At 44.0% G+C, this 24966-nt stretch overlaps 1 protein-coding gene across 1 annotated transcript in view; it reads left to right on the forward strand.

Annotated features, from left to right (window-relative positions):
- Positions 1 to 24966, forward strand: part of LOC106603236 (afadin) — a 58314-nt gene that overhangs the window by 12622 nt on the left and 20726 nt on the right. The window contains exons 2-11 of the mRNA XM_014196616.3: positions 10640 to 10832; positions 11032 to 11138; positions 11328 to 11482; positions 11677 to 11841; positions 12051 to 12109; positions 12256 to 12479; positions 17984 to 18129; positions 18338 to 18429; positions 18630 to 18753; positions 18983 to 19142. Of these exons, the coding sequence (XP_014052091.3) occupies positions 10640 to 10832; positions 11032 to 11138; positions 11328 to 11482; positions 11677 to 11841; positions 12051 to 12109; positions 12256 to 12479; positions 17984 to 18129; positions 18338 to 18429; positions 18630 to 18753; positions 18983 to 19142 (1425 nt within the window). The remainder of the gene's footprint in view (positions 1 to 10639; positions 10833 to 11031; positions 11139 to 11327; positions 11483 to 11676; positions 11842 to 12050; positions 12110 to 12255; positions 12480 to 17983; positions 18130 to 18337; positions 18430 to 18629; positions 18754 to 18982; positions 19143 to 24966) is intronic.

Raw genomic sequence — 24966 nt, forward strand, 5'->3', positions numbered from 1 at the left:
ATGCTGTATTTTCGATAGAGATGCAACAGAAGGACAAGAATTTGTCAGACAGTGCACTTCCTGTATGGAATCTTCTCAGGTTTTGGCCTGCCATATGAGTTCTGTTATACTCACAGACACCAATCATACAGTTTTAGAAACTTTAGAGTCTTTTCTATCCAAATCTACTTATTATATGCATATTCTCGTTTCTGGGCAAGAGTAGTAACCAGTTTAAATCGGGTACGTATTTTATCTGGCCGTGAAAATACTGCCCCCTAGCCCCAACTGGTTTTAACAAAAGCGCATTTGCGAAAAAAGTACAATCTTTGCACGACTGTACCTAACTATAAACATCAATGCCTTTCTTAAAATCAATACACAGAAGTATATATTTTTAAACCTGCATATTTAGCTAAAAGAAATCCAGGTTAGCAGGCAATATTAACCAGGTGAAATTGTGTCACTTCTCTTGCGTTCATTGCACGCAGAGTCAGGGTATATGCAACAGTTGCGAACTAATTTGCCTGAATTTTACGTAATTATGACATAACATTGAAGGTTGTGCAATGTAACAGGAACATTTAGACTTAGGGATGCCACCCATTAGATAAAATACAGAACGGTTCTGTATTTCACTGAAAGGAAAAACGTTTTGTTTTCGAGATGATAGTTTCCGGATTCGACCATATTAATGACCTAAGGCTCATATTTCTGTGTGTTTATTACATTATAATTAAGTCTAAGATTTGATAGAGCAGTCTGACTGAGCGGTGGTAGGCAGCAGCAGGCTCGTAAGCATTCATTCAAACAGCACTTTCGTGCGTTTTGCCAGCAGCTCTTTGCTGTGCTTCAAGAACTGCACTGTTTATGACTTCAAGCCTATCAACTCCCAAGATTAGGCTGGTGTAACCCATGTGAAATGGCTAGCTAGTTAGGGTGCGCGCTAATAGCGTTTCAAACGTCACTCGTTCTGAGACTGGGAGTAGTTGTTCCCCTTGCTCTGCATGGGTAACGCTGCTTCGAGGGTGGCTGTTGTCGATGTGTTCCTGGTTCGAGCCCAGGTAGGAGCGAGGAGAGGGACGGAAGCTATGCTGTTACACTGGCAATACTAAAGTGCCTATAAGAACATCCAATAGTCAAAGGTGTATGAAATACAAATCGTATAGAGAGAAATAGTCCTATAATTCCTATAATAACTACAACCTAAAATGTCTTACCTGGGAATATTGAGGACTCGTGTTAAAAGGAACCACCAGCTTTCATATGTTCTCATGTTCTGAGCAAGGAACTTAAACGTTAGCTTTCTTACATGGCACATATTGCACTTTTACTTTCTTCTCCAAAACTATGTTTTTGCATTATTTAAACCAAATTGAACATGTTTCATTATTTATTTCAGGCTAAATTGATTTTATTGATGTATTATATTAAGTTAAAATAAGTGTTCATTCAGTATTGTTGTAATTGTCATTATTACAAATAAATAAATAAAAATCGGCCGAGTAATCGGTATCGGCCTTTTTTGGTCCTCCAATAATCGGTATCGGCGTTGAAAAATCATAATCAGTCAACCTCTAATCCCTATAGGAGAAAGCCCTGCCTCCAGCTGTTTGCTTAGAAATTCTAGGGACAGTTAGGATGCCTGCGTCTTGTGACCGTAGCGAACGTGTAGGTATGTACGGCAGGACCAAATTGGAAAGATAGGTAGGAGCAAGCCCATGTAATGCTTTGTAGGTTAGCAGTAAAACCTTGAAATCAGCCCTTGCCTTAACAGGAAGCCAGTGTAGGGAGGCTAGCACTGGAGTAATATGATACATTTTTGGGGGTTCTAGTCAGGATTCTAGCAGCCGTATTTAGCAATAACAGAAGTGTATTTAGTGCTTTATCCGGGTAGCCGGAAAGTAGAGCATTGCAGTAGTCTAACCTAGAAGTGACAAAAGCATGGATTATTTTTCTGCATAATTTCCCCAAGAGGTAAAATATATAGTGAAAACAATAGTGGTCCTAAAACGGAACCTTGAGGAACACCAAAATGTACAGTTGATTTGTCAAAGGACAAGCCATCCACAGAGACAAACTGATATCTTTCCGAAAGATAAGATCTAAACCAGGCCAGAACTTATCCGTGTAGACCAATTTGGGTTTCGATATAGGCCGATAGTTTATATATTTTCTGGGTCAAGGTTTGGCTTTTTCAAGAGAGGCTTTATTAATGCCACTTTTAATGAGTTTGGTACACATCCCGTGGATAGAGAGCCGTTTATTATGTTCAACATAGGAGGGCCAAGCACAGGAAGCAGCTCTTTCAGTAGTTAAGTTGGAATAGGGTCCAGTATGCAGCTTGAAGGTTTAGAGGCCATGATTAATTTCATCATTGTGTCAAGAGATATAATATTAAAACACTTGAGTGTCTCCCTTGATCCTAGTCCTGGCAGAGTTGTGCAGACTCAGGACAACTGATTTGAAGAGGAGTCCGTAATTTGCTTTCTAATGATCATGATCTTTTCCTCAATGAAGTTCATGAATTTATTACTGCTGAAGTGAAAGCCATCCTCTCTTGGGGAATGCTGCTTTTTAGTTAGCTTTGCGACAGTATCAAAAACACATTTTGGATTGTTCTTATTTTCCTCTAAGTTGTAAAAATAGGATGATCGAGCAGCAGTGAGGGCTCTTTGATACTGCACGGTACTGTCTTTCCAAGCTAGTCAGAAGACTTCCAGTTTGGTGTGGCGCCATTTCTGTTCCAATTTTCTGGAAGCTTGCTTCAGAGCTCGGGTATTTTCTGTATACCAGGGAGCTAGTTTCTTATGACAAATCTTTTGCGTTTTTAGGGGTGCGACTGCATCTAGGGTATTGCGCAAGGTTAAATTGAGTTCCTCAGTTAGGTGGCTAACTGATTTTTGTCCTCTGACGTCCTTGGGTTGGCAGAGGGAGTCTGGAAGGGCATCAAGGAGTCTTTGGGTTGTCTGAGAATTTATAGCATGACTTTTGATGATCCTTGGCTGGGGTCTGAGCAGATTATTTGTTGCGATTGCAAACGTAATAAAATGGTGGTCCGATAGTCCAGGATTATGAGGAAAAACTTTAAGATCCATAACATTTATTCCATGGGACAAAACTAGGTCCAGAATATGACTGTGGCAGTGAGTAGGTTCGGAGACATGTTGGACAAAACCCACTGAGTCGATGATGGCTCTGAAAGCTTTTTTGGAGTGGGTCTGTGGACTTTTCCATGTGAATATTAAAGTCACCAAAATGTTTAATATTATCTGCTATGACTACAACGTCCGATAGGAATTCAGGGAACTCAGTGAGGAATGCTGTATATGCCAAGGAGGCCTGTAAAGAGTAGCTATAAAAAGTGATTGAGTAGGCTACATAGATTTCATGACTAGAAGCTCAAAAGACGAAAACGGCGTTTTTTTTTGTAAATTGAAATTTGCTATCGTAAATGTTAGCAACACCTCCGCCTTTGCGGGATGCACGGGGGATATGGTCACTAGTGTAACCAGGAGGTGAGGCCTCATTTAACACAGTAAATTCATCAGGCTTAAGCCATGTTTCAGTCAGGCCAATCACATCAAGATTATGATCAGTGATTAGTTAATTGACTATAACTGCTTTTGAAGTGAGGGATCTAACATTAAGTAGCTCTATTTTGAGTTGTGAGATATCACAATCTCTTTCAATAATGGCAGGAATGGAGGAGGTCTTTATTCTAGTGAGATTGCTAAGGCGAACACCGCCATGTTTAGTTTTTCCCAACCTAGGTCGAGGCACAGACACGGTCTCAATGGGGATAGCTGAGCTGACTACACTGACTGTGCTAGTGGCAGACTCCACTAAGCTGGCAGGCTGGCTAACATCCTGCTGCCTGGCCTGCACCCTATCTTATTGTGGAGCTAGGGGAGTTAGAGCCCTGTCTATGTTCGTAGATAAGATGAGAGCACCCCTCCAGCTAGGATGTAGTCCATCACTCCTCAACAGGCCAGGCTTGGTCCTGTTTGTGGGTGAGTCCCAGAAAGAGGGCCAATTATCTACAAATTCTATATTTTGGGAGGGGCAGAAAACAGTTTTCAACCAGTGATTGAGTTGTGAGACTCTGCTGTAGAGCTCATCACTCCCCCTAACTGGGAGGGGGCCAGAGATGCCGACACATTTTTCTAGCTGATTTACACGCTGAAGCTATGTTGCGCTTGGTGACCCCTGACTGTTTCATCCTAAAATCGTTGGTGCCGACGTGGATAACAATATTCCTATACTCTCTACACTCGCCAGTTTTAGCTTTAGCCAGCACCATCTTCAGATTAGCCTTAATGTCGGTAGCCCTGCCACTGGTAAACAGTGTATGATCACTGGATGATTCGTTTTATGGCTAATACTGCGGGTAATGGAGTCGCTAGTGACTAGGCTTTTCAATTTGTCAGATCTAATGGTGGGAGGCTTCGGCGTCACAGACTCCGTAACGGGAGGAGTAGAGTCCAGAGAAGGCTCGGCTTCTGACTCCGACTCGCTGCTTAATGGGGAGAACCGGTTGAAAGTTTCTGTCGGCTGAATGAGCGACAACGGTTGAGCATTCCTCCAGCATTTCCCTCCAGAAGCCATGAGAAAGTTGTCCGGCTGCGGGGACCGTGCAAGGGGATTTATACTACTATCTGTACTCACTGGTGGCACAGACGCTGTTTCATCGTTTCCTACACTGAAATTACCCCTTCCTAACGATTGTGTCTGAAGCTGAGCTTGCAGCACAGCTATCCTCGCCGCAAGGCGATCGTTCTCCTGTATATTATGAGTACAGCGACTGCAATTAGAAGGCATCATGTTAATGTTACTACTTAGCTTCGGCTGGTGGAGGTCCTGACGAACCACGTCCAGGTTAAGCGTCCGGAGTGAAAAAGTTGAATGAAAAAAAGTTGAGTGAGGGAAAAACTAAAAATATAAACGTAATTAAAAGTAAAAACCGTAAAGTTGTCAGGTAGCAAAGTAAGGTTAGCAACAAAACGCACAGCCGCAAGTAAACAAGTCTGCAAGTTGTAACCGGAAATCCGGTAAGTCCGGTAACTCTCCGAATGCACTGTATGTTGCATACAAAGAAGTTGTTGACTCCCAAGAGATGTGAAAGTTACAATAAAAACAATCTCCCCTTGTATCAAAGTGATTCCGAACACCTGTCACCATACTGTCACGCCTGCCCTGTGTTGCGCACTCCTGCCACCATCATTTACACACACCTGCCTTCCGTAGTCACGCGCTTCAGTGATACCTGGACACACACACAATCACCTGTTTATTACCTCCTCTATATTTGTCAATTCCCCAGCTCTGTTCCACGTTGCTGCACTGATTGTAATATGTCCGTGTTACCTGTGTGCAGATGCTGTTTCTGCCTTGTTCTATATCTGTTCCCTATTAAATGTTTGACTCCCGTACCTGCTTCTCAACTCCTGTCCGGCGTCGGTCCTTACAGAATGCAGCAGCCATCACACAATGCATTGGGGAGTACTGGCGTTCCGGTTGGTGGTGACGTCGGTCCTGGGTCGCTGCCGATGGAACCGGGGATGCCTAGCCAACTCTTTGGGCTTCCACGCCCTAGCTGGCTCGAGAGGTTTCCTTTCCTCGGTTGGCTCGGAAGGCGCCCATCCCACGTCGGGCCTCAGCCGGATCGTCAGGTCTTGTTCGCCCAGCCGGCCCATGAGTTTTCTTGTTTTGTTGGTGACGTCGGGCTTGGATTCCGCCGACGATGGAACCGGGGGTGCCTAAGCCAGCTCGTCGGGTTTCCACGTCCTAGCTGGCTCGAAAGGTTTCCTTGCCTCGGTTGGCTCGGCAGGTTCCCATCCCACGTCATGCTCCGCCGGATCATCGCGCTTCCATGCCGCAGCGCGATCGACAGGCGTTCATGGCTCAGCCGGATCGTCAGGCTCCTATGCTTCAGCCGGCTCGCCAGGCTCCCACGCCCCTGCTTGTTCGTGGGGAGTTTACCTCCAGCCGGCTTGCCCAGTGCCCATGTCTCGGCCGGCTAGCCCAGGTGGGAATGTTAGAGGGGGGGGAATGTTACGCCTAGAGGGGGGGGAATGTTACGCCTGCTCCCGCTCTTCCCCCCTGGTGCTCGAGGGCCCCAGGCTGCCCTGCATTGGGCAGTCCTGCCACCATCACTTACGCACACCTGCCTTCCCTAGTCACGCGCTTCAGCGATATTGGACTCACCTGGACTCACTCAATCACCTGTTTATTACCTCCCCTATATTTGTCAGTTCTACAGCTCTGTTCCCCGCTGCTGCATTGATTTTAATATGTCCGTATTACCTACATTTACATTTACATTTACGTCATTTAGCAGACGCTCTTATCCAGAGCGACTTACAAATTGGTGCATTCACCTTATGATATCCAGTGGAACAACCACTTTACAATAGTACATCTATATCTTTTTTTGGGGGGGAGGGTGGGGGGGGGGTAGAAGGATTACTTAATCCTATCCCAGGTATTCCTTAAAGAGGTGGGGTTTCAGGTGTCTCCGGAAGGTGGTGATTGACTCCGCTGTCCTGGCATCGTGAGGGAGCTTGTTCCACCATTGGGGTGCCAGAGCAGCGAACAGTTTTGACTGGGCTGAGCGGGAACTGTGCTTCCGCAGAGGTAGGGAGGCGAGCAGGCCAGAGGTGGATGAACGCAGTGCCCTTCTTTGGGTGTAGGGACTGATCAGAGCCTGAAGGTACAGAGGTGCCGTTCCCTCCGTACCTTCATTACTTAATCCTATCCCAGGTATTCCTTAAAGAGGTGGGGTTTCAGGTGTCTCCGGGAAGGTGGTGATTGACTCCGCTGTCCTGGCATCGTGAGGGAGCTTGTTCCACCATTGGGGTGCCAGAGCAGCGAACAGTTTTTACTTAATCCTATCCCAGGTATTCCTTAAAGAGGTGGGGTTTCAGGTGTCTCCGGAAGGTGGTGATTGACTCCGCTGTCCTGGCATCGTGAGGGAGCTTGTTCCACCATTGGGGTGCCAGAACAGCGAACAGTTTTGACTGGGCTGAGCGGGAACTGTGCTTCCGCAGAGGTAGGGAGGCGAGCAGGCCAGAGGTGGATGAACGCAGTGCCCTTCTTTGGGTGTAGGGACTGATCAGAGCCTGAAGGTACGGAGGTGCCGTTCCCCTCACAGCTCCATAGGCAAGCACCATGGTCTTGTAGCAGATGCGAGCTTCAACTGGAAGCCAGTGGAGTGTGCGGAGGAGCGGGGTGATGTGAGAAAACTTGGGAAGGTTGAACACCAGACGGGCTGCGGCGTTCTGGATGAGTTGTTGGGGTTTGATGGCACAGGCAGGGAGCCCCACCAACAGCGATTTGCAGTAATCCAGGCGGGAGATGACAAGTGCCTCGATTAGGAACTGCGCCGCTTCCTGTGTGAGGCAGGGTCGTACTCTGCGAATGTTGTAGAGCATGAACCTACAGGATCGGGTCACCGCCTTGATGTTAGCGGAGAACGACAGGGTGTTGTTCAGGGTCACGCCAAGGCTCTTAGCACTCTGGGAGGAGGGCACAATGGAGTTGTCAACCGTAATGGCGAGGTCATGGAACGGGCAGTCCTTCCCCGGGAGGAAGAGCAGCTCCGTCTTGCCGAGGTTCAGCTTGAGGTGGTGATCCGTCATCCACACTGATATGTCTGCCAGACATGCAGAGATGCGATTCGCCACCTGGTTATCAGAAGGGGGAAAGGAGAAGATTAATTGTGTGTCGTCTGCGTAGCAATGATAGGAGAGACCATGTGAGGATATGACAGAGGTGTGCTGATGCTGTTTCTGTCTTGTTCTATGTCTGTTCCCTATTAAATGTTTGACTCCCCGTACCTGCTTCTCCTGCGTCGGTTCTTACATATACATAATGTAGAGATTTAAGGGGGTATTCCCAACTGGGACTCAAACCCAGGCCCAGCAACTGTCAAGCCAACACCTTAACCCTTACCCCAAGATGTCCAAGCCTCTTGATGAGGTTGCTAGGTATTGGGTTTAGGTCACTACATTACCCCCTTCCTTAAGAGTGAGTCCCCACGCCTTTCTATACCAAGTACTTAATGGACACACGCCTCCCCGATGGCCACCCTTGCTCCATCCAGCAACTGTCAAGCCAACACTTTAACCGGTGTAGGACATCATTGTAAATAAGAATTTGTTCTTAACTGACTTGCCTAAAAAAACTTTTACCGTTACGCCAAGAGATCTCAACCTTTTGACAAGGTCGCTAGGTGTTGGGTTAAAGTACTGTTTGTACTGCAAGTCTCCTGGAAATACATGAAGACTGATCATGAGGATGTGTAAGACTTCACTGTATGCCTGAGATTGCCAGCTGTCATAAGGAGCCATGTAAGGAAGAGATTCAGTTTTTACCACAATCAAGGAGTTTAACCTGTTATGGCTAGGGGGCAGTATTTTCACGGCCGGATAAAAAACGTACCCGATTTAATCTGATTATTACTCCTGCCCAGAAACTAGAATATGCATATAATTATTAGCTTTGGATTGAAAACACTCCAAAGTTTCTAAAACTGTTTGAATGGTGTCTGTGAGTATAACAGAACTCATTTGGCAGGCCAAAACCTGAGAAGATTCCTTACAGGAAGTGCCCTGTCTGACCATTTCTTGCCCTTCTTGATTATCTCTATCCAATACAGGGGATCTCTGCTGTTACGTGACACTTCCTACGGCTCCCATGGGCTCTCAGAAGGTGGCAAACAGCTGAATCGTGGCTTTGCAGGCTCTGGCTGAAAAAAAGTAGCGCGTTTGGATAGTGGCCGGTCACAGTACTATGAAACTCAGGCTCGTGCACGAGGGGATCCCATGCTTTTATTTTCTCTCTCTTTGTACGTATACACGCTTTCCCGGTCGGAATATTATCACTTTTTTATGAGAAAAATGGCATAAAAATTGATTTTAAACAGCGGTTGACATGCTTCGAAGTACGGTAATGGAATATTTAGATTTTTTTTGTCACGAAATGCGTCATGCTCGTGACCCTTATTTACACTTCGGATAGTGTCTTGAACGCACGAACAAAACGCCGCTATTTGGATATAACAATGGATTATTTTGAACCAAACCAACATTTGTTATTGAAGTAGCAGTCCTGGGAGTGCATTCTGACGAAGAACACCAAAGGTAATCAAACTTTTCTAATAGTAAATCGGAGTTTGGTCAGGGCTAAACTTGGTGGGTGTCTAAATAGCTAGCCGTGATGGCTGGGCTATCTACTCAGAATATTGCAAAATGTGCTTTCACCGAAAAGCTATTTTAAAATCGGACACCTCGATTGCACAAAGGAGTTCTGTATCTATAATTCTTAAAATAATTGTTATGTTTTTTGTGAACGTTTATCGTGAGTAATTTAGTAAATTCACCGGAGGTTTGCGGGGGGTATGCTAGTTCTGAACGTCACATGCTAATGTAAAAAGCTGTTTTTTGATATAAATAAGAACTTGATTGAACAAAACATGCATGTATTGTATAACATAATGTCCTAGGTGTGTCATCTGACGAAGATCATCAAAGGTTAGTGCTGCATTTAGCTGTGGTTTTGTTTTTTGTGACATTATATGCTAGCTTGAAAAATGGGTGTCTGATTATTTCTGGCTGGGTACTCTGCTGACATAATCTAATGTTTTGCTTTCGCTGTAAAGCCTTTTTGAAATCGGACAGTGTGGTTAGATAAAGGAGAGTCTTGTCTTTAAAATGCTGTAAAATAGTCATATGTTTGAAAAATTGAAGTTTTTGTATTTTTGAGGAATTTGTAATTCGCGCCACGCCTATCATTGGATATTGGAGCAGGTGTTCCGCTAGCGGAACATGTAGATGTAAGAGTTAACCATACAAGAACCACGTTCATCTGTAAATAGAAAAGGGTACAGTAGACTGGTATGCGTTTTGTTATGCTCAGAGTAAATCATGGGGCATTGAGTTCGACTGTCATAAAAGGTGTGAAAAGTTTGTAAATAGTCTAGTCGTGTATTGTTGTGTATAAGCACCTACAGTTGTGCTGTTGAGAAGACAAGCACTGCCAACTACACACTGAATAGGCTCAAAGAGTGTACTAACAGCCCCTGTCCCCCATGACAAAGAACTGACTGCAATGGTGTGAAAAGTATGAGGAGCACTTGGCTTGTGGATTGGTGATGTTGTTTTCTCAAGAGGGGGTTTTGCTTTCATAAATACCTTTGGCTGTCCTGGCTTTTTTGCATCCCACATTCTCATTATGCTCCAGGATAGCATGATGTGTCTGCAGCAGGATTAGTCTTTAGGACACACACTAGACAGTGATTAGCTAACATTTTACTACTTTGTCCCAAACAAGGTACTATATCCACCCATCCCCCTCATGTCAATAGATCATGCATACTAACAACCTTCACACACAATACCCACCACCAACAGACACCAATTAGTCACCCACATTACTAATACCTCTGCTTTTCTCCAATTTACACTTCAAGTTACAAATCTCATCGCCAGATAGCAGCTGGCTAATTACATTGATTTGCTTTGGAATTTCTAGCCAGCGAATTATGAAAGCTAGCTATGTAGATTTTGGTTTAGATAAACAAATGAAGATTGCTAGCTAGTTAGCTAAGTTAGCTACGTTACCTCTGCTCGACTTTGTTCATCCACTCTTTCCCCTCTAGAACTTAGAGTTCCATGGAGTGATGCGGTTCCTCTTTGAGGACCATGTTGCAGGAAATGTTGCCACCAAGTGCCTGCGTATCAACAGCACCACCACCACTGGAGAGGTTATTGAAACACTGTCAGAGAAGTTCAGACCGGACATGAAGATGTTGAATACTCCCTATTTCCTGTTTGAGGTCCATGCTAACAAGGGTAAGATGGATGAATGGATGGACAGACAGACACAGACAGACAGACGGATGGATGGATGGATGGATGGATACATGAATTAAAGAGTTCACTTGGGGGCAGGGCATTTGTGAACAATTCTATATTTTGAATAGATTGAGTGTATTTTCTGGTAAATTTGTTCATGTTACTCTCCCACTCTCCGCCCTGTTAACCATGGCAGAAGAACGGCAGCTGGACCTGAGTGAAAAGCCTCTGGTTGTGCAGCTGAACTGGAACACAGACAACAGGGAGGGCCGCTTCGTACTCAAGAAGGATAAGGACATTATTGTACATGGGACTGACTGCTTACTGCATTTATAATTGAGCAGAATTTGCTCAGTTAGAAATTACTTTTCATGCCCGACCTAGCTTGAATGTCAAGGCAAGGAAAGCAATTTAGCTGGCAAGAGTTTATGCTTTGATTTCCACTGTAGTGTTGTGTCTCTCTGTGTGATTATGTGGCCTTTATCCATACAGGACAACAGCCCAGAGAAAAAGAAGGGAGGCATGATCCAGAACTTCAAGAGGACACTGTCGAGGAAAGAGAAGAAGAAGGAGAAGAAGAAGACAGGAGAGGATGCTGTTAACCACTCGGCAAAGCCTAATGGGTCCACTATGAGGAAAGAGAATGGGTAGGTCTTCCCTTAACACCAATTAATTCATTAGCAAACAGAGAAGCATGACAATAAAAACTGCTTTTTCTTACTCCAAGCACCCCCACTCTGGTTCACAAAAGTTCATGTTCAGTGTTAAGTCTGTCTCCTGTAAAAGTTCCCTGCCTGTAGCTGATTCTCAAGTTATAGGTATAGTCTTCTCTCCACTGCAGGCAGATATCAGCTTCTGTACCCGTGGAGAAGTCCTCGACCAACAAGGATATTGTTTCTAACGCTGACACAATGGAATGCAAGAGAAGTTCCACGTGGGGAGGCGTTATAAAGCCTATGGTCCGGAAGCATAACCAGCAACAAGACTATGGAACAAGGAATGAAAGGTAAACATGACCCCAAGTAATGTAAACATTTACATTTATTGACATGAACTTGTCTTCTGTGTGTGACAAAAATTCTCACGTTTCTGGCATCTCTTGAAGCTTAATAAAATGGCTACTGTGGCTGTTGTTTTTTCATGATTCCGGTTTTGAGATATTGTTGAAGTGACTATAGGCTGGACAACTGACATTTTTACATCTTGTCTTAACAGAGATCAGGACAACATGGACCAACTTGCACTTCCTGTTGGTATTCAATTCAGGGAAAATTGTAAGTAATTCAATTTGACCAATGTAGTAGCACATTGTAATAGCACATAGTAATAACATAGCAATAACACAATCAGTTTGTTGTCAGTCTCATTATTATCCTCTATTAATCTGCTGTCCTCTACTGGTGTCCCTCTGTCATAACAGCTGAGGACCCCTTCCTCTCTGCAGTCATCAACTACACCAACAGTTCCACTGTTCACTTCAAGCTCTCCCCTGCCTACGTCCTGTACATGGCCGGACGCTTCGCCCTTCACCGCCGGTCCAGTCACAGTCAGGAGACACCACAGAGTCATCGCCCCTCAGAGCACGCACACAGAGTCACCACTACTGTCAACAAGATGGTAGCCATGACTGAGGTGGTCATCCAGGCAAGTGAGACCATGCATGCACCATCACACGTTTGATTCTGTGAATTATACAGCACAACTGGAAAGAGCATGCCTCTACTGCTTCATGGGTTAATTATGGTTTTGGTAACAATTTAGCCTGAAGGTATACTTAAGCAATAAGGTCTGAGTGGGTGTGGTATATGCCAATATACTGTACCATGGCTATGGGCTGTTTTTATGCACAACGAAACGTGGAGTGCCTGGACACAGCCCTTAGCCTTGGTATATTTGCCATGTATCACAAACCCCATACACAGTCAAATAGTATCTCACAAGCTACAATAATGAACTAAATGGGTTCACAAGCATAAGTCATCACCTCCCAGTCTTAACAACAACATGACAAATAAAACGCTTCTAGAATTGTTGTTTCTACCAGTGATCCTAGCAAGCATTTGTTCATAAGATGCTACTTCTAAAATTGATTCTATCCATTGTTTCAGAGTAGGAGTGGCATGACCCTTCCAAATTCTAAGGATTACTCTAGCTGCTGTAACCATACCAACAGTGATCAGTGCAAATTCCTCATTTGTTACATTAGGTAACTCTGTTCTATTGCCCAAGAGACATATTTTCGGTGAAACTGGAATTGTTAACCCCAACCATTCCTCCAGATATTTCCAGTGGTATAAAGTACATACATTTTGCCTGACACCCAAAAGTACTCATTACATTTTGAATTCTTAGCAGTACAGGAAAACGGTCAAATTCACACACTTATCAAGGGAACATCCCTGGTCATCCCTACTGCCTCTGATCTGGTGGACTCACTAAACACAATGCTTCGTTTGTAAATTATGTCTGGGTGTTGGAGTGTACCCCTGGCTATCCATAGGTTTTAAAACAAGAAAATTATGCCATCTGGCTTGCTTGATATACGGAAGTTGAAATGATTTTTGATATTGATATTTTAGCAATTACATTTACTTTTGATACTTAAATATATTTCAAACAAAATACTAATAGACTTTTATTCAAGTAGTATTTTACTAGGTGACTTTCACTTTTACTTGAGTCATTTTCTACTAAGGTATCTTTACTTTTACTTAAGTATGACAATTGGGTACTTTTTCCACCACTGGATATTTCAAAACATCCTTCCAGAAAGGTAGCACTAATGTACACTCCCTTATGGACTACCGAAGTGGCGCAGCGGTCTAATGCACTACATTTCAGTGCAAGAGGTGTCCCTGGTTTGAATCCAGGCTGCATCACATCCTGCCGTGATTGGGAGTCCCATAGGGCGGTGCACAGTTGTCCGGGTTTGGCTGTGGTAGGCTGTCATTGTGAATAAGAATTTGTTCTTAACTGACTTGCCTAGTTAAATAAAGGTAAAATAAAAATTGTGTGTAAGAATTTCACAGTGTCTTTTTGGTATTTCCAACACAGAGAATTGTTGGTCAGCCCCATCTTATGAAGCCTAGTTGGGGTCTGATAAAATCTATGTAGTATCTTAAACTGACTAAGTATCCCCCTGGCTTCCCTTATGTTCCTCCTTGGCTGGACAAGATCTTCAACCAGGTATCATCCTCAATTTCACACTTAAGGTCAATTTGACATATTGTTCTGAGGTTTTTACAGTCTTTACCCTGCAGATGACTAAATATTGAGTAAAAAATGGCTGCTTTATGTTTGGGTAATTCCAGTTACTCAGCTATTGGGTTCTTTCCTGGATTTAGTTGATAGCTGGTTGTGGACCACAACCATTTTAATCACGTTGATCTTTCCACATAAAGAAAGTTTGATCTTTTCCCATTTTTCTAAATTTGTCTTCATCTTGACTACTAGTGGCTCAAAATGTAGTCTTAATACCCAAATCTTTCATCCCAGTAGGAACCCATTTGATATTACATGTGGTAACGGTTCCAGAGTAACATATGGCATTAATTGACATTGCTTCCAATTTATTCCAATTTATTTTGTAGCCTGACAACTAGAATATTATTCAATACAAGTAAGTAATCGTGGTACAGACTGAAGAGGATCAGAGACCAGCAGTATAATATTGTTTGCATACATAAGCAGCTTGTGTTCTTTTCCCCCTCCATGTACGCCCCTAATTTCTGATTCTGTTCTCATCATTGTTGCAAGAGGCTCTAAAACTATGGTAAATGGGAGAGGGGAGAGCGAGCAACCCTGCCTTCTTCCTCTAGAAAGACAAAAAAAAGCAGACATTCTATTCGTAAGTACTGTTGCTTTATAATTCGAATCGAGGACCCCTATCCATTTACAAAATTCAGCCTACTCTACCCTATCAAATGCCTTCTCAGAATCTAAGGAGACAGCAGTAGTAGGAACTATATTTGAGTGGTTTAACCACATGAGATACTGTGGAAATCTTTTCAGTTGAGCCTATGTTGATCTCAAAAAAGGATCTAAGATCATCTGCTAGTGATTGGCTAAATAGCTCATATTGTAATAGCATTGTGTTTAGTCTAAATCTACCCTTTATATAAACATGTTTAAAAAAAATGTTATTTCACCTTTATTTAACCTGTTAGGGACAGACGTTCGGCTAGCGGAACGCCTCACCATATCCAATGGTAGAGCGTGGCGCGAAATGCAAATACCTCAAGAATGCTATAACTTCAATTTCTCAAACATAGGACTATTTTACACCATTTTAAAGACAAGACTCTCGTTAATCTAACCACATTGTCCGATTTCAAAAAGGCTTTACAGCGAAAGCAAAACATTAGATTATGTCAGGAGAGTACCCTGCCAAAAATAATCACACAGCCATTTTCAAAGCAAGCATATATGTCACAAAAACCAAAACCACAGCTAAATGCAGCACTAACCTTTGATGATCTTCATCAGATGACACTCCTAGGACATTATGTTATACAATACATGCATGTTTTGTTCAATCAAGTTCATATTTATATCAAAAACCAGCTTTTTACATTAGCATGTGACGTTCAGAACTAGTATACCCACCGCAAACTTCCGGTGAATTTACTAAATTACTCATGATAAACGTTGACAAAAAACATAACAATTATTTAAAGAATTATAGATACAGAACTCCTTTATGCAATCGCGGTGTCAGATTTTAAAATAGCTTTTCGGCGAAAGCACATTTTGCAATATTCTGAGTACATAGCCCGGCCATCATGGCTAGCTAATTTGACACCCACCAAGTTTGGCCCTCACCAAACTCAGATTTACTATAAGAAAGATTGGATTACCTTTGCTGTTCTTCGTCAGAATGCACTCCCAGGACTTCTACTTCAACAACAAATGTTGTTTTGGTTCCAAATAATCCATAGTTATATTCAAATAGCTCCGTTTTGTTCATGCGTTCAGGTCACAATCCGAAGGGTGACGCGCGAGCGCATTTCGTGACAAAAAAAAATCAAAATATTCCATTACTGTACTTAGAAGCATGTCAAACGCTGTTTAAAATCAATGTTTATGCTATTTTTCTTGTAAAATAGCCATAATATTCCAACCGGGCGACGTTGTATTCATTCAAAGGCTGAAAGAAAAAAATGGAGTAGTCTCGTGACGAGCATCTCCAGTGTCACTGTTCCCAGCCTGACCACACACAAATACTCCTGCTGTTTTTCGCCCAGAGACTGCAGACACCCCATTCCACTTTCTGGCGCCTTCTGAGAGCCAATGGAAGCCTTAGAAAATGTCACGTTACAGCACAGATGCTGTATTTTCGATAGATATGCTACAGAAGGACGACAAATTGTCAGACAGGGCACTTCCTGTATGGAATCTTCTCAGGTTTTGGCCTGCCATATGAGTTCTGTTATACTCACAGACACCATTCAAACAGTTTTAGAAACTTTAGAGTGTTTTCTATCCAAATCTACTAATTATATGCATATTCTAGTTTCTGGGCAGGAGTAGTAACCAGATTAAATTGGGTATGTTTTTTATCCGGCCGTGAAAATACTGCCCCCTATCCCAAACAGGGTTAACCAGGTAGGCAAGTTGAGAACAAGTTGGCCAAGATAAAGCAAAGCAGTTTGACACATACAACAACACAGAGTTACAGATGGAGTAAAACAAACACACAGTCAATAATACAGTCGAAAAATAAGTCTATGTAACTTTAGTATAGCATGATCTGTGAGGGCAATGGGCCCAATCTTGCAATTAATCCCATTATTAACCATGAAATTAGATATCAACAAGAAATCTATTCTGGAGTGTGCCTTATGACAGTGGGAGAAAAAAGTATATTCTCTATCATTAGGATGGACTAATCTCCATACGTCTGTAAGGTCCATATCTTCTATGATGAAACTGGCTCTCATGAGGACCACCATTGGAAACAAAGACCCAGAGTTACCTCTGCTGCAGAGGATAAGTTTATTAGAGTTACCAGCCTCAGATATTGCAGCCAAAATAAATGCTTCACAGAGTTCAAGTAACAGACACATCTCAACATGAACTGTTTTCAGAAGAGACTGCATGAATCAGGCCTTCATGGTTGAATTGGTGCAAAGAAACCACTACTAAAGGACACCAATAATAAGAAGAGACTTGCTTGGGCCAAGAAACACGAGCATTATACGTTAGACCAGTGGAAATCTGTCCTTTGGTCTGATGAATCCAAATTTGAGTTTTATGGCTCCAACCGCCGTGTCTTTGTGAGACGCAGAATAGGATGATCTCTGCATGTGTGGTTCCCACCGTGAACCACACATGCGTGAACCACACATGCGTGAACCACACATGCGTGAACCACACATGAACCACACTGGTGACACTGTCTGCTATTTATTTAGAATTCATGGCACACTTAACCAGCATGGCTACCACAGCAATATGCAGCGATACTATGCATGCCAGTCTCTCTTATCTAAGAGTTGTGTCACTTCTTGTTTTTCTAAGAAACATTATTGTATTGGAAATTCCAAATTGTTTGCTAGTCAACTTACACACAGCACTGACACACACACCTACCCCACCAGATATGCCACCAGGAGTCTTTTCACAGTCCCCAGGTCCAGAACAAATTAAAGAAAACATACAGTATTATACAGAGCCATGATTGCATGGAACTCCCTTCCATCTTTTATAGGGCAAGTGAACAACAAACCTGCTTTTCAAAAAACAAATAAATCAACACCTCTCAGGACAACACCTCTCCCCATGTGACCTACTTGTTGTGTGTATGTACTGACATGTATGTGTAACTGATAGATTCACACACACACACACACTACATGTTCATTTTTTTAAATGTATGTAAATTGTAAAGTCTTTTGTCTGTAATTTTTTTTCATTATGTGTCAGACCCCAGTAAGACTAGCTGTCGCTATTGTCATCGGCTAATGGGGATCCTAATAAATAAAATAAATATACCACGGCTGTTAGCTAATCAGCATTCAGGGCTCGAACCACCCAGTTTATAATGCTTCATAACTTGTTACAAGCGTGCATGAGACTTTATAATGTCTCATAATAAGGCTTATAAAATGTCCATATTTATTCCATCTTGGTCTTTCTCTCCCTTCCAGAAGCAGAAGTCCATAGCTGGTGCTGTAGCCTTCTGGATGGCCAATGCCTCAGAGCTCCTGAACTTCCTAAAGCAGGACAGAGATCTAAGCCCCATCACACTGCAGGCTCAGGAGGACTTAGCACACCTGGTGCACAAAGCTTTCAAGTAAGACATTACATATAGCACTTCTTATCTCTTCTAATCTGGGTAATTTACTCTGACTTCAGTAAATAAGGATTGTAGCTGCTGTTCTACTGTGAAGACATTGAAATGAGCACATAAGTGATCTTCCCTCATCTGTCCTGATGTTGTACAGTATTGATAAAGTCCCCTGCCCTCTGTCTGTCTGTCTTTCTGTCTTTTGTTCCTCAAGGTGTTTGACTCGGTGTCTGCTGGATGATCTGAGCAGACACTTGCCAGGATTCCTGATTTATCCTGAGGGGAGTCAATCACCTGCAGGAATAGGTACACCATGAATGTTAACCACAACACAATCTAGTTATAACCTCTTCTTTATTTTAACCCGCAGCTTCCATATGTTAGTTTTGATCCAGTAGATATAGAACCATCATATTAGCATGAAAATCAACACCAGTATGCTTATTTTCAATGTTTATTAAAAGTTTGTTTTAAAACTTTTTGTCACTCTATCCTCCCTCCACCAGAGGGTGTACTGCAAACCTTGATGGGTGCCATGTCTCTGCTGCGTCGCTGTCGAATCAACGCTGCCCTCACCATCCAGATTTTCTCCCAACTCTTCCACTCCATCAGCGCCTGGCTCTTCAATAGGTGAGAGAGGCAGACATACAGTAGTTGAGGCTTTTAAATCAAGTTTTGAAAACCCACCCTTTTAGCCTGGCCTTTATTCACCATTATTTTACACATCTTTTGTGTTTCATGTTCTTTTATTAACCTCTTGTATTGCCTTCTCTTGTTTTAATCTCATTGTTTTTATGATTTTACTGTAAAGTGTGTCATTTTAAATGCACTTCAAATAACGTTTGATTTGATTCAACAGGCTGCTAAGCCCCAGCCCCCAGGGAGAGGCCTGCTCCCTGGGCCTTAGGTCCCACTACTGGGGGGCCACCCTCCGCCAGAGGCTTAGCCTGGTGGAGGACTGGGCAGAGAGGCAAGGTCTGGAGCTGGCCGCAGACTGCCACCTCAGCCGCATCATACAGGTGGGTGACTTTATTTTAGTTTATTTTACCAGGTTAGTCAAATGTGTCTAAATTCCTCAAGGTGGGCATTTTAAAGCTAGTTCCTACGTCACAGTAGGGCTGTTTAAAAGTCCAATGCAGCTGTTTTTATCTCAATATCAAATCATTTCTGGGTAACAATTAAGTACTGTTTGTTTTAAATTAAAATGGTGAGGAGCTTTCACCAAGCGCACTGGACTGTAGCTGCGCACTGGCGATACCGTGCGTATCTCCGCATAACATGGTGCTTGCTTGATCCGTCGCTCCCCATGATAAGCACGGGGAGTTGGCTCAGGGTTAACCCTTGGCCCAGCCAAATCACCCGTGTGCCCCCCCAATTTTTTTTTGAGGGCTGCCTTTCAGGCTTCCTTGCCAGCCTTGTTCCCTCATACCTTCGTCGTTGGTCCTTTTCTCCTGCTGCCTCCGCTCTTCTGAGCGCCTCCACCTGTTCCCATGGGAGGCGATCCCTTCCGGCCAGGATCTCTTCCCACGTGTAGGATCCCTTGCCGTCCAGGATGTCCTCCCATGTCCAGTCCTCTTTACCATGCTGCTCCTTCCTCCGCTGCTTGGTCCTTCGTTGGTGGGTGGTTCTGTAACGGTTGTCGTATGGAGTGGACCAAACTGCAGCGGGTACATTGTCTTCTTATATTATCTTCTTTTATTCGAAGAAAAAAACAAAACACTTGAACAAAACAAACGACGAAGCAGTCCCATCAGGTACACAGACTAAACAGGAAACAACCACCCATAATCACAAGAGAAAATTAACCCACTTAAACATGGCCTCCAATTACATTTACATTACATTTACGTCATTTAGCAGACGCTCTTATCCAGAGCGACTTACAAATTGGTGCATTCACCTTATGATATCCAGTGGAACAACCACTTTACAATAGTACATCTATATCTTTTTTGGGGGGGGGGGGGGAGAGAGGGTGGGGGGGTTAGAAGGATTACTTTATCCTATCCCAGGTATTCCTTAAAGAGGTGGGGTTTCAGGTGTCTTCGGAAGGTGGTGATTGACTCCGCTGTCCTGGCGTCGTGAGGGAGCTGTTCCACCATTGGGGTGCCAGAGCAGCGAACAGTTTTGACTTGCCTGAGCGGGAACTGTGCTTCCGCAGAGGTAGGGAGGCGAGCAGGCCAGAGGTGGATGAACGCAGTGCCCTTCTTTGGGTGTAGGGACTGATCAGAGCCTGAAGGTACGGAGGTGCCGTTCCCCTCACAGCTCCGTAGGCAAGCACCATGGTCTTGTAGCAGATGCGAGCTTCAACTGGAAGCCAGTGGAGTGTGCGGAGGAGCGGGGTGACGTGAGAGAACTTGGGAAGGTTGAACACCAGACGGGCTGCGGCGTTCTGGATGAGTTGTAGGGGTTTAATGGCACAGGCAGGGAGCCCCGCCAACAGCGAGTTGCAGTTATCCAGATGGGAGATGACAAGTGCCTGGATTAGGACCTGCGCCGCTTCCTGTGTGAGGCAGGGTCGTACTCTGCGAATGTTGTAGAGCATGAACCTACAGGATCGGGTCACTGCCTTGATGTTAGCGGAGAATGACAGGGTGTTGTCCAGGGTCACGCCAAGGCTCTTAGCACTCTGGGAGGAGGACACAATGGAGTTGTCAACCGTAATGGCGAGGTCATGGAACGGGCAGTCCTTCCCCGGGAGGAAGAGCAGCTCCGTCTTGCCGAGGTTCAGCTTGAGGTGGTGATCCATCATCCACACTGATGTGTCTGCCAGACATGCAGAGATGCGATTCGCCACCTGGTTATCAGAAGGGGAAAAGGAGAAGATTAATTGTGTGTCGTTTGCGTAGCAATGATAGGAGAGACCATGTGAGGATATGACAGAGCCAAGTGACTTGGTGTATAGCGAGAATAGGAGAGGGCCTAGAACTGAGCCCTGGGGGACACCAGTGGTGAGAGCACGTGGTGCAGAGACGGATTCTCGCCACGCCACCTGTTAGGAGCGACCTGTCAGGTAGGACGCAATCCAAGAGTGAGCCGCGCCGGAGATGCCCAACTCGGAGAGGGTGGAGAGGAGGATCTGATGGTTCACAGTATCAAAGGCAGCAGATAGGTCTAGAAGGATGAGAGCAGAGGAGAGCGAGTTAGCTTTAGCAGTGCGGAGAGCCTCCGTGACACAGAGAAGAGCAGTCTCAGTTGAATGATCTGTCTTGAAACCTGACTGATTTGGATCAAGAAGGTAATTCTGAGAGAGATAGCAAGAGAGCTGGCCAAGGACGGCACGCTCAAGAGTTTTGGAGAGGAAAGAAAGAAGGGATACTGGTCTGTAGTTGTTGACATCGGAGGGATTGAGTGTAGGTTTTTTGAGAAGGGGTGCAACTCTCGAAGATGGAAGGGACGTAGCCAGCGGTCAAGGATGAGTTGATGAGCGAGGTGAGGTAAGGGAGAAGGTCTCCGGAAATGGTCTGGAGAAGAGAGGAGGGGATAGGGTCAAGCGGGCAGGTTGTTGGGCAGCCGGCCGTCACAAGTCGCAAGATTTCATCTGGAGAGAGAGGGGAGAAAGAGGTCAAAGCATAGGGTAGGGCAATGTGAGCAGGACCAGCGGTGTCGTTTGACTTAACAAACGAGGATCGGATGTCGTCAACCTTCTTTTCAAAATGGTTGACAAAGTCATCCGCAGAGAGGGAGGAGGGGGGGAGGGGGAGGAGGATTCAGGAGGGAGGAGAAGGTGGCAAAGAGCTTCCTAGGGTTAGATGCAGATGCTTGGAATTTAGAGTGGTAGAAAGTGGCTTTAGCAGCAGAAACAGAGGAAGAAAATGTGGAGAGGAGGGAGTGAAAAGATGCCAGGTCCACAGGGAGGCTAGTTTTCCTCCATTTCCGCTCGGCTGCCCGGAGCCCTGTTCTGTGAGCTCGCAATGAGTCGTCAAGAGAGAGTCAAAGGATGCAGAAAGGGAGGAGAGGAGGGATGAGGAGGCAGAATCAGGAGATTGGTTGGAGAAGGATTGAGCAGAGGGAAGAGATGATAGGATGGTTTAGGAGAGAGTAGCAGGAGAGAAGGTTGCGACGGCGCAATACCATCTGAGTAGGGGCAGAGTGAGTAGTGTTGCAGGAGAGCGAGAGGGAAAAGGATACAAGGTAGTGGTCGGAGACTTGGAGGGAAGTTGCAGTGAGATTAGTAGAAGAACAGCATCTAGTAAAGATGAGGTCAAGCGTATTGCCTGCCTTGTGAGTAGGTGGGGACGGTGAGAGGGTGAGGCCAAAAGAGGAGAGGAGTGGAAAGAAGGAGGCAGAGAGAAATGAGTCAAAGGTAGACGTAGGGAGGTTAAAGTCACCCAGAATTGTGAGGGGTGAGCCATCTTCAGGAAAGGAACTTATCAAGGCGTCAAGCTCATTGATGAACTCTCCAAGGGAACCTGGAGGGCGATAAATGATAAGGATGTTAACCTGTTGGGGGTAGGGGGCAGTATTGACACGGCCGGATAAAAAACGTACCCGATTTAATCTGGTTACTACTCCTGCCCAGTAACTAGAATATGCATATAATTATTGGCTTTGGATGGAAAACACCCTAAAGTTTCTAAAACTGTTTGAATGGTGTCTGTGAGTATAACAGAACTCATATGGCAGGCAAAAACCTGAGAAGATTCCTTACAGGAAGTGCCCTCTCTGACAAGATCTTGTTCTTCTTGTCTCTGTTTATTAAAGACTGAGGATCTTTGCTGTAACGTGACACTTCCTACGGCTCCCATAGGCTCTCAGAGCCCGGGAAAAAGCTGAATGATATCGAGGCAGCCCCAGGCTGAAACACATTTGCGCTTTTGGCAAGTGGCTGTTCAGAGGACAATGGGCTTAGGCGCATGCACGAGTCGACCCCATGGTTTATTTTCTTTCGTCTTTTTACCTAAACGCAGATTCCCTGTCGGAATATTATCGCTTTTTTACGAGAAAAATGGCATAAAAATGGATTTTAAACAGCGGTTGACATGCTTCGAAGTACGGTAATGGAATATTTAGAATTTTTTTGTCACGAAATGCGTCGTGCTCGTCACCCTTCTTTACCCTTTCGGATAGTGTCTTGAACGCACGAACAAAACGCCGCTGTTTGGATATAACTATGGATTATTTGGGACCAAACCAACATTTGTTATTGAAGTAGAAGTCCTGGGAGTGCATTCTGACGATGAACACCAAAGGTAATAACATTTTTCTTATAGTAAATCTGACTTTGGTGAGTGCTAAACTTGCTGGGTGTCTAAATAGCTAGCCCTGTGATGCCGGGCTATCTACTTAGAATATTGCTAAATGTGCTTTCACCGAAAAGCTATTTTAAAATCGGACATATCGAGTGGATAGAGGAGTTCTGTATCTATAATTCTTAAAATAATTGTTATGCTTTTTGTGAACGTTTATCGTGAGTAATTTAGTAAATGTTTTGTAAATTCACCGGAAGTTCTGAACGTCACATGCTAATGTAAAAAGCTGGTTTTTGATATAAATATGAACTTGATTGAACAAAACATGCATGTATTATATAACATAATGTCCTAGGTGTGTCATCTGATGAAGATCATCAAAGGTTAGTGCTGCATTTAGCTGTCTTCTGGGTTTTTGTGACATTATATGCTAGCTTGAAAAATGGGTGTCTGATTATTTCTGGCAGGGTACTCTGCTGACATAATCTAATGTTTTGCTTTCGTTGTAAAGCCTTTTTGAAATCGGACAGTGTGGTTAGATTAACGAGTCTTTAAAATGGTGTAAAATAGTCATATGTTTGAGAAATTGAAGTAATAGCATTTCTAAGGTATCTGAATAACGCGCCACAGGATTCCACTGGCTGTTACGTAGGTGGGACGATTTCGTCCCGCCGACCCTAGAGAGGTTAAGCTTGAATGGGCTAGAGACTGTGACAGCATGGAATTCAAAGGAGGAGATAGACAGATGGGTCAGGGGAGAAAGAGAGAATGTCCACTTGGGAGAGATGAGGATTCCAGTCCCACCACCCCGCTGACCAGATGCTCTCGGGGTATCCGAGAACACGTGGTCAGACAAGGAGAGAGCAGTAGGAGTAGCAGTGTTTTCTGTGGTTATCCATGTTTCCGTCAGCGCCAAGAAGTCGAGGGACTAGAGGGTAGCATAGGCAATTAGAAGCAACGACAACCAGCTGCCTCTAATTGGAGGTCGTTCTAAAACCCCAACATAGAAATAGAAAAACCAGAACACATATAAATAAAAATATAGAACATACACCAAAAACCCCGAAACACACAAAACAAACACCCCCTGCCACGCCCTGACCAAACTACAATAACAAACAACCCCTTTTACTGGTCAGGACGTGACAACCCAGAGGTCTCTTTACAGTCCCCAGGTCCTGAACAGAGAATGGGAAACGCACAGTATTAAATAAAGCCATGACTACATGGAACTCTCTGCTACCCCAGGTAACTCAAGCAAGCAATAAAACCAGTTTAAAAAAACATTTATTTAACATTTATATACAGTTGAAGACGGAAGTTTACATACACTTAGGTTGGAGTCATTAAAACTCATTTTTCAACCACTCCACAAATTTCTTGTTAACAAACTATAGTTTTGGCAATTCGGTTAGGACATCTACTTTGTGCATGACACAAGTCATTTTTGCAACAATTGTTTACAGACAGATTATTTCACTTATAATTCACTGTATCACAATTCCAGTGGGTCAGAAGTTTACATACACTAAGTTGACTGTGCCTTTTAAACAAATTAGACAATTCCAGAAAATCATGTCATGGCTTTAGAAGCTTCTGATAGGCTAATTGACATAATTTGAGTGTGGATGTATTTCAAGGCCTACCTTCA

Source organism: Salmo salar, chromosome 01 (assembly GCF_965601325.2).
Source record: "Salmo salar chromosome 01, fSalSal1, whole genome shotgun sequence".
NCBI lineage: Eukaryota > Metazoa > Chordata > Actinopteri > Salmoniformes > Salmonidae > Salmo > Salmo salar.